Source organism: Sorex araneus, chromosome X (genome assembly GCF_027595985.1).
Source record: "Sorex araneus isolate mSorAra2 chromosome X, mSorAra2.pri, whole genome shotgun sequence".
Lineage (NCBI taxonomy): Eukaryota > Metazoa > Chordata > Mammalia > Eulipotyphla > Soricidae > Sorex > Sorex araneus.
The window spans coordinates 228,721,953-228,735,279 of record NC_073313.1 but is presented as its reverse complement, the minus strand read 5'-3'; the positions used below and the strand labels follow the sequence as shown (position 1 = coordinate 228,735,279).

General features: G+C 36.2%; 1 protein-coding gene across 1 annotated transcript in view; it reads left to right on the top strand.

The window, feature by feature from the left end:
- DNAH7 (dynein axonemal heavy chain 7) overlaps window positions 1-13,327 on the top strand; it is a 270,230-nt gene that overhangs the window by 66,204 nt on the left and 190,699 nt on the right. The window contains exon 19 of the mRNA XM_055123217.1: window positions 11,647-11,840. Coding sequence (XP_054979192.1) covers window positions 11,647-11,840 — 194 coding nt within the window. The remainder of the gene's footprint in view (window positions 1-11,646; window positions 11,841-13,327) is intronic.

The window sequence follows — 13,327 nt, the reverse complement described above, 5'->3', positions numbered from 1 at the left end:
ATACTGATGATGCTGTCACATTAGCTATATAACTTGATAGAAATTCTTCAGAAACATGGACCAGGATTTTTTACTTACTACATTTATTTTATGCAATAATACCTGAAACAGATCATCATAAGCTGTTTATAAAATTAATTATGTTGGAATTTCACATTTAGAGTTTATTGATAAGCTACTGCAACATGTCAGTCATCTCAAATTGATTTTTTAAATTTAGTTTTTCATAAATTACTCTCTCAACAGAATAAATCTTTGTAGCATATATAATTTAATTGGAAAAAGAGCAGAGTTCCTCCAAAGCAAAAAAAGCAGGTGTTTGTATTTGGTAGTTAATATGATTTCTTAGTCATTTTATATATTTGACCAAAATTCTCTTCAAAGTTTCATATTTCTAAGGACATTTTTTTTATCAGGGTTGAGGTCTCCCAAACTGTGCATCCTTCCTGATGATTCTTGGCCCCTGGGATGCACAAGCAGTAAAATTCAAGGGCCTGAGCATGCGGCCCAGACATGGGTTGGGTATACTTGGACACCCCAGAGGAGCTTGGGGATCTTATAAGTCTGTTCTCGGTAATGTTAGGGTACCATATGGTACCAGGAAGCCAGGTCAGCTGTATAATCTCTCTGGCCATGGTAAATAAACTTTATATGTGTGTCAAAACCAAGAAAAGGGAAATTATGCTGGTACTAGTCAATAAAGGAGGCAGATTATCAAATCTATAAAACCATACCATTTGAAATTTTAATACAAATACAAAATTTCATATTAAACCTCATTTTCAAATAAGCAATTTTAGGGGCCAGAGACAGAGGGTAAAGGACAAAGCAGGTAAGATGCTTGCCTTGCAGGTGGCCAACCTGTTTCGATCCCTGGCACCATATATGGTACCTCAAGCCCTCCAGAAATGGTCCTGAGCACAGAGCTGGGAGTAAACTTGAGCACTTCTGTGAGCCTCTCCGCCTCTGTCCTCCCATCCCCAACCCCCATACCTGCCAATCCCTGAATTTCTCAACTGGCTTTCATGATCTATTTCTTAATATGTTAGTGTTCAGGTTAGCTTTTGTTTATGCTCTCCAGAACATTGAAAATAAATGCTGATGTGTTTTCCTTCTCTGCGTCTAATGAGATAACTTGAGTAGTAGAGGTTTTTGGAATAAGTTGTTTATTCCTAAAACTCTTAGTTTGGCTTGACTTAACTCCTAGTAAAGGCTCTTTTAAGCATGCACTTTGCCAAGAAAAAAGGCTCAGGTTTAGATATAGAATGTGAGTGATATTATTACTATAACTGGCTTAACTGAAGTGTTGGTTCTTTAAGGTAAATAGGAAATAATTTATGTTTTCATACTGATTACCAACCTAGCTTCAAACTTAACTCCTTTCTTAGTAGGCAAACTTTCCTTATTCACATTTCAGTTTCATTTAAAAATTTTTCAGTCACTTTTTGTTACTAATATGCTTTCTAAAATTTTTATTTAATTCATCAGATTTATTACATAACTGCTTTAGAATCCCAGTCTCAGGTTCTTTTGAGAGCTCTTTTTCTCCTCACTGAGATTCCAGAGGATCAGCTACCCTTCCAGTGTTTTATTGCAAGATGAAGAGCTGAACGGGGGAGAGAGAGATGTGGAGAAAGAGGAGAGGGAGGGAGGGAGAGAGTGTGAGAGAGAGAAAGATAGAGAGAAAGTGGGGGTGAGAGAGAGGAGAAAGAAGAGAGAGAAAATGAATATGAGCATGAAGAACATTTCCTGAAAATGAGGCCAATGTTGGCTCATGTATTTATGTTAGTATTTTGTTAGTGTTTGAAAGATGGACATCTCCGCTCAGTGATGTCCAGGCACTGTACCTTTTGGGTGGCCTAAGTTTGACTGGTTGTGAACAACTGAGAACCACAGATTGACTTAAAGTGGTCAAGGGGAGAACTTGATGAATTCTGCCTGCTGAGGGATATTGTCTTAAGCATATACCAGAGATTTTGTCATTCTCTGAAGTTTGACTAAATTTTCAAGCTGACCTACTGATATTATTATTATTATTATTATTATTATTATTATTATTACCGCCACATTTCTCTCATGTAGGTGGGTCTTTTGCACATGCTTTAGCATTTATTTTGTAAATCTATTACCTTTAATTTCATTTGGGCCAGAAGGAAGATAGAGGACATATTTGAATTATCTCTTAGCAACCTTGAACTTTTGGTTTTACTCCTCTCCCCCCTTCACCTGGTAATCCTATCACACCATTTCTTTCAGGGTTCTCTTCTTCTGATAGCACAGGAGAGGGTCAGACATCTGGTGGTGGAATGGACTTTCTGTTTACAGGCATTTGGAAACTTCTGGTAGACTCCTTGGACTCTTAAAGATACAGGAATGGGACTGATTAATTGTCTACCATTTGGAGGTGAAATTAGTAGAGAATCTTTAGGGTCTTTCTTCATATATACTATACTACCTTACAAACCTGATTATAAACTACGCAATTTTTTTTCTGTTTCATATAAGGCACAAGTTAATCTTGTCCTCATATCAGTAAACATAAACACCACTTCTCTGTTGCTTAAGTCCAACATTAAGGATTCAGCTTTTCCCCCTTTACTCTTATAAATATGGCTGTTTGTCACCAAGCATCTCACTCTGATTAACTGAAAAGCTAAAATAACAGCCACCCTAGTACCAAGATTCCTGAAGTGGACTAGATTTAGATAACTGTATGAACTCATTTGGAATTAGGAAGGCATAAGTGACACAGCATTTTCTTGCTTCTTCTTTTCTGCATTTAAGCATGATACTTGAGTGGATATGAGTTCTTTTTCCTTTCCAACAAAACTTCAATACCTAATCATCAGTTTGGAGATATTTAGAGGCTCTGATTATTGTTACTTCCTAATCTCACTCTGATCCTTGGAGTTATAGCCAATAGGGCATATTTGTGAACACAGTAGTTCCAATGTTTGTTCTGACTGGGGCAGAGGTGGTGATACTCTGGGTAGGTCAGTTCCGTTTGAGACTCTCTCCTAGATACCCTGCTTGGAATATAGACACCTAGGTCTTATAATGATTTTTAAATCACTGAAGTCTCTATGTTAAATTTATTTTTATTTGCTTAACATACTTAGAACAATAAAACTTTCTGTGAATTCTGAATAAATATGCCAGAATTCAGGGGTATAATGTCAGGTTGTTTATAAAATCCAGTTGGCTTTTAGGATAGTGAAAGTCTTGTTATTGTTTAAAATGAACATTGGTGGTGCCTGTCATGAAAATAAAAAAAATCAGTTAAATTATGCTTTCTTCTCCTGGAATGTGCAGTCAATTTTATAGGCAGTGCTTTGGTGGATCAAGTGGTTATTGGAATAGATCAGTATGAGAGGAATTTTGATTACAAAGGTATGAGGTGAACTAATTTTTTACAAAGCATTAGTATTTGTCCTCTGACTTATTTAGCTCAATATGATGCATTCCAGTTCTATCCAAGTTGCATCAGACTTTAAGATTTCACATTTTCTGAAGCTGGAACGATAGTAAAGCGGGTAGGGCATTTGCTTTGCACGTTACCGACCCGGGTTTGATTCCTAGCATCCCTTATGGTTCCCTGAGCACCACCAGGAGTAAATCCTGAGTGCAGAGCCAAGAGTAGCTCCTGTGTATAGCCTGGTGTGACCCAAAAAGCAAAAAAAAAGAGAAAGATTTCATATTTTCTAATAGAAACAAAGTATATTCCATTGTGTATATATACCACAACTTTTTTATCCCATCACCTGTCATGGTCCATTTGAGTTGTCTCTATATACTGACTATTGTGTTTAAGGCTGCTCGTGTTCATTTGTGGTATATGAAATAAGGGAATAGATGATATTGCACAATGACAAACCTTATATTAAAAAACTGAAATGACCACCCAGTTTGGCAACTGGGCTGGGAGTTGGGTGGGGGAGGGGGGAAGAAGAGGTGAATGGAGAGCTGCACGAGAATCTGTGACATAAAGACAGTGACAGATGGTCTTGGACAATTTGGGTGGTGGTGAGGTGCAGCAATTGGGTACATCAAACCACAAATGTTAATATTATTATAACTTTGTCACTAAAACTATTAAAAAATAAAAGAAAAGTACTAATCCCCTGTGGGTTGAGGGAAGCTCTGTAGAAATTACAGAAAGAGAAACTTCTGTTCAGTATGTCAAGACATGGTTAGATGAAGAAGCTTCTGTAATCGCTTTCAAAGAGTTTCCTATATCTAGTAGTAACAAGTTTGACATAGCCAAAACGAGACAGAGAGTCTGCTATAGCAGGCCTCAAATTGCATTATAATTTAATTTCCAGTCTTGAAAGATTAGTTAGGTAAAAGCAGTTCACTTATTGGGAAAGAATAGATGGTAAGAACTAAAATGGGGACATTGTGGTGAATTTAATTGACTCAGGGTATCCTTCAGTGCTAAATCCTCCCTTGCTAAAGTCTCTCCAGAAGCCTGAGTAATATGGGAGACAGTATATTTTAGTGGTCTTCAGAGGAAAGATTCTAATTTAAGTGCAGTTGGGCATATTGATGTGAGTACATGTAGAAGAACAACTTTGGCACACTATTTCCCAGGTGACAGTGGAAGAAGTGTGAGTGGTTGCTTATTTGCTTTTCTGACCCCAACCTGATTTATGTAGTAGTCCATATATACACAGTTGTAATGCCACAAAATCCTTGCTATTGTTTAAAGAAACTAGCACTGTGGTCCCGTTGCTCATTGATTTGCTCAAACGGGTACCAGCAACGTCTCCATTGTGAGACTGGTTGTTACTGTTTTTGGCATATCGAATACTCCATGGGTAGCTTGCCAAGCTCTGCTGTGCGGGCGGGATACTCTCGGTAGCTTGCTAGGCTCTCTGAAAGGGACGGAGAAATCAAACCCAAGTCGACCGTGTGCAAGGCAAACACCCTACCTGCTGTGCTATCACTCCAGCCTAACTAAAGTTTTTTTTAATAGATATTTTTATAACATAGACTTCCATTTCAAAATGGAAAATATAGCCTTATTAGCTGTATTAGGGATGGGCTTAAAGGCAGTAGGCACAACTTCATTGAGTGTATTAGATTTTGTTTAACCTTGCCTGCAAAAGATGATCAGACATGACCAATGGATATACGTTGATCATGGTTAGTAAAAAATAGTTTGGCTGCATGATCAAGGATTTGGAAGAATTAAAATAGAATTATTGGTTATAAGGGACTTTAGGGAAGAGATAAAAAGGAATCCCAGAATAGATTAGAATTTCAGCTTATTTGTGCTCTCTGTAAATGTTAAATAAAAGATAGGACTGCAAAATGAGGCATTTCCTAGATAAAATGAGCTGGTCTCTTTTGTGATTGTCAAATGATTTAGTCCCAGTGTATACAGAAGGAGCATAAATAAAATGATCACGTAATGTCCAGACTGAGGAAATTTTGAGCACTAAAGCAATTAATATTATTTGCTAACTAGGGTGATTTTGAGAGTTAAGGCAGTTAATAAGTGAAGCAGGAAAGCAAACACAAGCATAACTCTTTCATCAGGCTCAGACAACAGCTTTCATATTAAGCTAGAGATGAAGCAAAGAAACCTTGGTGAAGTGTGGGAACTGTAGAAAGATTTGTCATCACGGACTACCCGTTCTGACGTTGCTGAGTAGCCAAGCTGCCAATCCGCATGAAGGAATATAGTATTTCTGCTCCAGCACCTCACTAAACAAACTAGGTGGGCATTTAGAGGGAATTTGGTACATTGTATTACATCTGTTTCACCACTGAAGGAGGACAGAGATTTGTTTAAATCAGATAGACTTTTCTTTCTCATCCCAGTTCCTGCCATCACTATCATTCATTGATTTACTGAATGTCTTACTCATTGTCACAGTATCCAGACAACATTACTTCTGCTAAGAAACTCACATCACAAGGGAAATTAAAAGCAATAGATTGACACTCATAAGATTTAAAGATACTGATCTGAGCATTTACCTTATAAAAAAGTAGAATGGCTCTTATTGAAGACCCTATTGCTGTGCCAGCAGGAAGAGGGTAGTTTATGAGTTTGGGCTCCAGGTCTAGAGGATCAACAGCACATATTTTCAACCAACTTCAAATAACTGTTTGGTTTTTTTTTTGTAAGTGGAGTTCATGGGAACTCTGTTCATAGTCAAAGTGAGGCCTCTCACCAATTCACTAAAAAACAAAAAACAACAACAAAAAAACCCAAAAAAAACCCTACTTAAAACTGCTCCCAACTGTTGATTTTGCTAGTTGAAATAGCTCAGTGTTCTGCAGACACCACTTATATCTCAGAATTTATCAGTGGTTTCATGGAATGGGAAGTTCTGATATGCTCACTCTTTTACCTTCTGTCCTTGTAACTTTCTAATTAATATAGTCTCTTCCAGCCACACTGACTTCTGTTTTTAACCTCACACATGCCTTGCACACTCTAACTTAAGAGTTTTATACTCACTGAACCAGCTTCCTGTATCAAGGCTAAGGCTTTGCTACTTTGAAGTCTTTTCCCTCTCAAATTCTACCTTTAAAAAAGACTCTCACATTTAAATACCCTTTCAAAAATAAAAAAGAAAATACAGCAAAATATAAAACCACCTTTACCTTTCCTGGCATTCCCTACTTCCCTTTTCCTGTGTGTAGCATCCATCACTTTCTAACTATATGATTTATGAGTGATTGTGTTTTGTTATTTATTCTCTCTCTCCCCGTGGGGACTGGGCTATTTGGCTGCTTTGTCCACTGCTTCTATCCAAACACTAAAAATAATGCTTTACATGTAGCAGACCCTCTATAAATATTTTGTTGAGTGCATGAATGACTAATACAGTTGAGATTGCACCTTGAATTATTGCTTCTTCTAAGAATTCCTAGTTTATACTACATAAAACCTTTTTTGAAAATTCAACATTAGGTAGATGGGCCAAATATCTAGGTTAATAGTATCTAGATTAATCCTAGAAACAAACAGTCTGGGTCTTGAAATAATTTTTATTCACAGTGAGGTCAAAGGATCTAGATATTATAAAAGGAATAGATGGTATACTTAGCGAATATTTCCTGAAGGATTTTATAAGGGTGTTTCCAGTTTTATGTTGTCCAAGAATTTCTAATCAAGATATTTGCGCTTTGAGAAATTAACTGAACTGTAAGCTTATTTCCTCTAAAAGTATGAAACTGTACTTTCTGCTAAGCTTCCTGGTAGCAGTAATCAGAATGTTCACTCTCTATAATCACATCAAAGTTTCAGGCCCTGAGAGCTTAAGTGTTTGGTTTAAAAATAGAAATAAACCAGCTTGTTGTTATTGGTGCTCATGAAGATATTCATATTTGTGATATTAGATGTGAAGAGTGCAGATACAAGACTCAATTCACTTTGAATAATGTCACTAAATATTTTTTCTTTTCCTTAGTGCTTTTTAATCCCACAGATAAACATTTTTGTGCCAACATATTATCAGATATTAATGTAATTTTATCTGTTTCTACTTTATATTTTCTTTATATATTTTATCCGGGGCTGGAGTGACAGCACAGCGGGTAGGCTGTTTGCCTTGCATGTGGCTGACCCGGGTTTGATTCCTCCGTTCCTCTCGGAGAGCTCGGCAAGCTATTGAGAGTATCCTGCCCACATGGCAGAGCCTGGCAAGCTACCTGTGGCCTATTTGATATGGCAAAAATAGTAAAAACAAATCTCACAATGGAGACGTTGTTGGTGCCTGCTTGAGCAAATAGATGAGCAATGGGATGACAGTGATACAGTGATATTTGTAAGACAGAGGAAGACATTTCTTTTGGAAGGGGAACCAATGTCACATCCAGCAGTACTCAGTGCTTATTCTACAATGAGGGAGCACTCGTGGTAGGCTCTTGGGGAGTTGGGTATCCAACCCATGTCAGCCATGTGCAAAGCATATGCCTTTCCCGTGTACAATCGCTCTCGCCCCTAGAAGACATAAACATTTTAAAAATTGTTCCTTTAAACAAAAAATGTGACATTTAACAGTTCCTTTTCTTCTCAAAAAAGTAAAGGCCAAGGAAGTTGGACTAAAATTTACATTTCTGGGCCTGGAGAGATAATACAACAGGTATGGTGCTTGCCTAGTACAAGGCTGGCCCAGTTTGTTGGCCCAGTTTGTTTCCGCAGCACCCGCACGATCACGCAGTGTAAGGAAGATTTTCCTTCGTCTGTGGGTTTGCCTCACCTGCATTTGCACAAGTATCTAGGAAGTATTTGTGGAATATTTACTCAGTTCCGATATTTTTCTAGCAATTCTTTGAGGGACTCAAAGCCAATTTTATTTCACCATGATACAAATCTTTCCTGAGGATGTGTTTGATAAAATGTTAAAATGTTTGTTTTCACTCCATAAGGCGGATGTAGTGCCTAACTCTGCCTCCCCTTTCCCCAGAGTAATGTCATTCTGTTTATCTGTAAGAGGCAGTTATGGCAAGGAACACAAAAAGGACAGTTTTTATTATACTTGTCTTCTAGGTGCTGTATTAGGTACTGTTTTATGTAATTTAATGAGTTTGTTTAGGGGGCCACATCCAAATGTTCAGGGTTTACTTCTGGCTCTGTACTCAAAGATCACTCCTGTTGGACTTGGGGGCCCAAGTGGAGTGCCAGGGATTGAACCCAGGTTGACCATGGTAAAGCAAATGTCCTACTGACTGTACTATTACTCACCTGCCCCCCCCTACCCCGTGCTTTGTAAAAAATCTAATTTAGTCTCAGCACCTCTGAGAGAGGACACTTATTTTTAATTTAAAGAAAAAAAAAACTCAGGTTAAGTAAATGACTCAGGTTGAAACTATGTGACTATGTGACTATGCATGTTGTAAGGGACATTTGTGGATTAGGAACCTTACCTGAGCTTTGCTTTTTCTGATAGTTATTTTCCCAAAGATCTTCCTGTTCATCAGGAAGAAAACAAAAGTAATCTAGTTTCTAGTCCTGAGTCGATTATTTTGATATATTTTTCCTAATTACCATATCCATATTATTGCCTAAATGCATTTAAAAGTAGCATATTTGTCTCAAATTCATTGAGCTAATCTTTTAAATTATGTTTGACTCAGGAATGCAATAAACACTTTTGCTTGAATATTTCTCCCCTCCTCCCCGCCACCCCCAGGTTGTTTCTGTTTTTAATTTATCATTTAGGAAAGAAATATGAATTGTATTTATATAAATTCTTAAGCTTTCAGATCTCACATATCAACTTTACAACAAATATCTCTGAATAAAACAATTATTGTTAACTTTTGAAAAAAAAATTTGTTAGCAACCATTTGATTCCATCTGCCTACCCCCAACAGAAAAAGGTCTGTTTCTCCAGAAGGTGGCGCTCTAAGAACACTATTTTGGCTTTCGGATTTAGCGTACAAGGGTATGAGCGTCTTTATTGAATGAATTGCACATGTAAATTACAACTGGAGTGTTTCATGCTGCTATGTGTATATGCATTTTAAATGTTTACTCTAAGCATAGCACTACTCGTAGAGATAGTAAAATACCTTTTAAAAAATGTGTCTCTTTAAAGAGAAAGTATATGATACTTATTTTTTATGGACCTGTTTTGTTAAGAAAATGTGTAAGAAAATGTGTATTAATGATAATTATTATTCTTGATTAAATTCCTTGTATTTCCATATTACATTGCTATAATTCAGAAAAGTAGAAAAATGCATCGTTCTGTCTTAGTAAAAAAATTTTTAAATATATTTAGAGATGCTTGTAATAGAATAAAATTTCTGTGAGAATGTTTTAAAACGTTCAACTTTCTAGTTATGACTGAGCATCAAATATAAGTTTAACTAATCTTGAAATATTGTGTTTAAACACTTCTACTGATTTAATTTCATAAAATTTTTCTAAAATTCCCAATACTTATGTTAATAAAATTATTGGTTCACATGGGTGTTGTTATTAAGCTGGTGATCAAAATCTAATATATTAGCACCTCTAACACCTTTGAACTTACTTTGTAAATAAATTTTTCACTTTTGTCTTTGATGTCAAAATGAACTGAGCTTGGAACTGGAAACCAGTGGACTTGACCCAAATAACACCAGTCATATGTTAAAGGGGAAAATAAGATTTAATTTTAACTGTAGATTGTATTCCAATATATATTTTATTTTATTATTTATTTATTTATTTATTTTCATTTTATAAAGTAGTCCACAATATTTGATTACATTTGATTAATATTCAAAACACCAATCCCACCACCATTACAACTTTCCACCACTATATTTCGGATGTTTCCATCCTGAACTCCAACCTCCTGCCTAAAACAGAACTGAAATAATTTATTTTGTATTGTTTGTTATGAAAAATGGCTGAAAATGCTTCAAAACTTTTTTCTTAGAGGAAAAAGTGTGAAGATTGTTGTATTTCACCCAGGAGCCATTCTTCTATAAGAGATAGAAGAATCTCTTCTATAAGAGATCACTAACATGTTAAAGGTTGAGCCTTGTATAAAAAAATATTTCCTTCTAAGATTAGTTGCCTCCTACTTTAAACCCCTTCAAATGTGCTGCGGTAGTCTTGGAGTATGAGTGGTGTGAGGTATGGGTTGTCCAGGAATAGGTTCACTCATGGGTGAGGCTCGGCCTGAGCGTGTGGAGAGTGGCCCTGAGCATTGTGGCAGTTGAGTTCTGAAGGTTTTTGGCTGCCAGGGCTGGGTCCCTTGGGCGGGGATGGGTCTCAGCCACCCCCCTCAAGTGTACCCCAAATGAAACAGCCTGGCGCGGGTCTGGCGGCATGGTTATGCGAGTGTCATGTTATGCTCCCTTCCGGGAGAGAAGGACAATACGAATCTGGATCATGCCTGATGACGAAACTGTCCCAGTATATATTTTAAATATCTTTACAAACACTGTTACTTAAATGGATATTTTGTGAAATCAATACATTACATCTTAAAATGTTCATTTTGATAGAGTTTTGATTATAGTTCCGTTCCTGTTTTGAATGTCACTTTTAAATACTTGATTGTGCATGTATCACTTTAAAGCAAACAGTTCCCAGTGCCTCTTTCATGTAATAGAATGTTCACAAATCCTTACTTTAAACACAGAATAGTCTGTCTTGAGAGCTCAGCAGGAACACATCTTGAATTTAAATCCCTCAATATGCAGAATATTTCTCTCCAAACGTAGTTCTCTGCAAATGTATGCTCTATATTGAAAACTCCTTTTTCTCCACTCCAAATCTTTACTTGTTAATCTACAGTAAAAAGCAGAGATTGTGCTATTTCATTACAGTCATTGATAACAATGGTGTTCAAAATAATAATGACATACTTAGTTTAGTTTCCCTCAAAAAAGGAAAGGCAGACACACAGGACTATTTGTTTCTCAGTTCTTTTGAGTTCAATGTTTTCTCTCAGTTTCTCTCTCTCACACTGACTTTGATTGAAATATTATAAACACCATGGCTGAGAATGAGACATTGTAACTTACACAATTAAATTTAAGTATATCTAGCTTGTGTGAGAATATCTATTAAAATATTCACTTAAATTACTGTATAATCTTTGATTAAAAACATGGAACCTCAAGTAAATATGAATATAACTACATTTAGTTACTATTTTGATTTGAGTGTTTTCTTTTTTTTAGGATAAACATGTTTTGTCAGTTGTAAATATAGAAAGAATGCTGGAAAGACTTAAAAAATCTAATGAACTTTTGGAGCTTATTCTTAAAGGACTTAATGAATACTTGGAAAAGAAACGTCTCTTCTTCCCTAGATTCTTTTTCTTATCAAATGATGAACTTCTTGAAATACTCTCTGAGACTAAAGATCCCACTAGGTAACTCACATATATACCATATCTACATATGAAACTAATTTTAGAATAAGGAAGAATATAAATAAATAAAATTCTGTTTAATAATTTTTCAGGTATCTTCTATTCTCAATAATCACCAGAAAAGTATTAAAACCTGTATATATATTGAATTATAATTTACTAAACAGGGTGATGCATGTTGGAGATAATTTGTCACATATTCTCTTATAGATTCTTCATAACATATTATTATTATTTTTTTATTGAATCACTGTGAGATACAGTTACAAAACTTTCATGTTTGAGCTAGCTATAGTCATACAATGATCGAGCACTCATTCCTACACCCATGCACATTCTCCACCACCAATGTCCCCAGTATTCCTCCTGCCCTTTTCCAAACGTCCCCCTGCCTCTATGCAGACAATTTCCCCCATCCTCTATCTCTACTTTTGGACATTGTAGTTTGAAATATAGATACTGAGAGGCTATCACGTTTGGTCCTTTATCTTCGTTCAGCACACATCTCCCATTCCTAATGATTCCTCCAATCATCATTGACTTAGTTACCCCCTTTTTTCTAGCTGCCTTCTTCCCCAGCTCATGAAACAGGCTTCCAACTATGAGGCATATTCCTGGCCCTTTGTGTCCACTGTGCTTTGGTGTCAGTCTCATATTATATAGCATTAGATTTACATGTAATATTTCCAATAAATGCTGGGTCTCTCATAGTAACTTGCATTGACCCATACAGGCAGTCTCATTCTCTTTTTCATTCAATGCTCACTAGTTTCCTTATTCTGCTGTAGTTCGCACAGTCCCCCTAAAAGGGACAGCTCTCTTGCTCGGTGTACCATAATATTTACTTAGCGAGCAACTTATTTAAGTACCCTTAAGATTTCTTTTACTTCCTGTAGGTCTCTACCAAATCTACTCAGATAGCTGCTACTCAAAATGCCCCTCACTGACTACCCAATTGAATTGACATACTCTCTTCTCATACTCTACCTTTCTGCTTCATCTTCCTGTGGCACAGTTCTTCTTTCTTTAAATCTGGTATACATTATAATGTTCTTATTTATTAACTGATTCCCTCAAACAGAATAGAAACTCGTGATGGTACAGATTTTTGACAGATCAGATGAGACATATTTTTTCCCTCTGGTTCTAAGTCCATTTGCTTAGAAGTACAGTGAAATGATATTAGCTAAGAAAATTTGTTAATTTTGTATCTTGTGCATTCCAAGCAGGAGAGAATAATCTGATCCACAATCTTAGTTATAACTGCTAGTCTGTGTAAAATATGAAGAACAGAGGCTAGTCCTTAGGTATAAAATGGTTGAATAACACTGATATATACTGAAACATTAGTTTAGGGTCTGATTTCCATTTTTGTCTTAATTCATTGCCACTTTTTTTAAGCATTTGAAAGATGTATTTAATTGTTTATAGGTAATGTGCCAAGGAATGAAGAACTTAATCCATACCATCTATATTTCCATGAATAG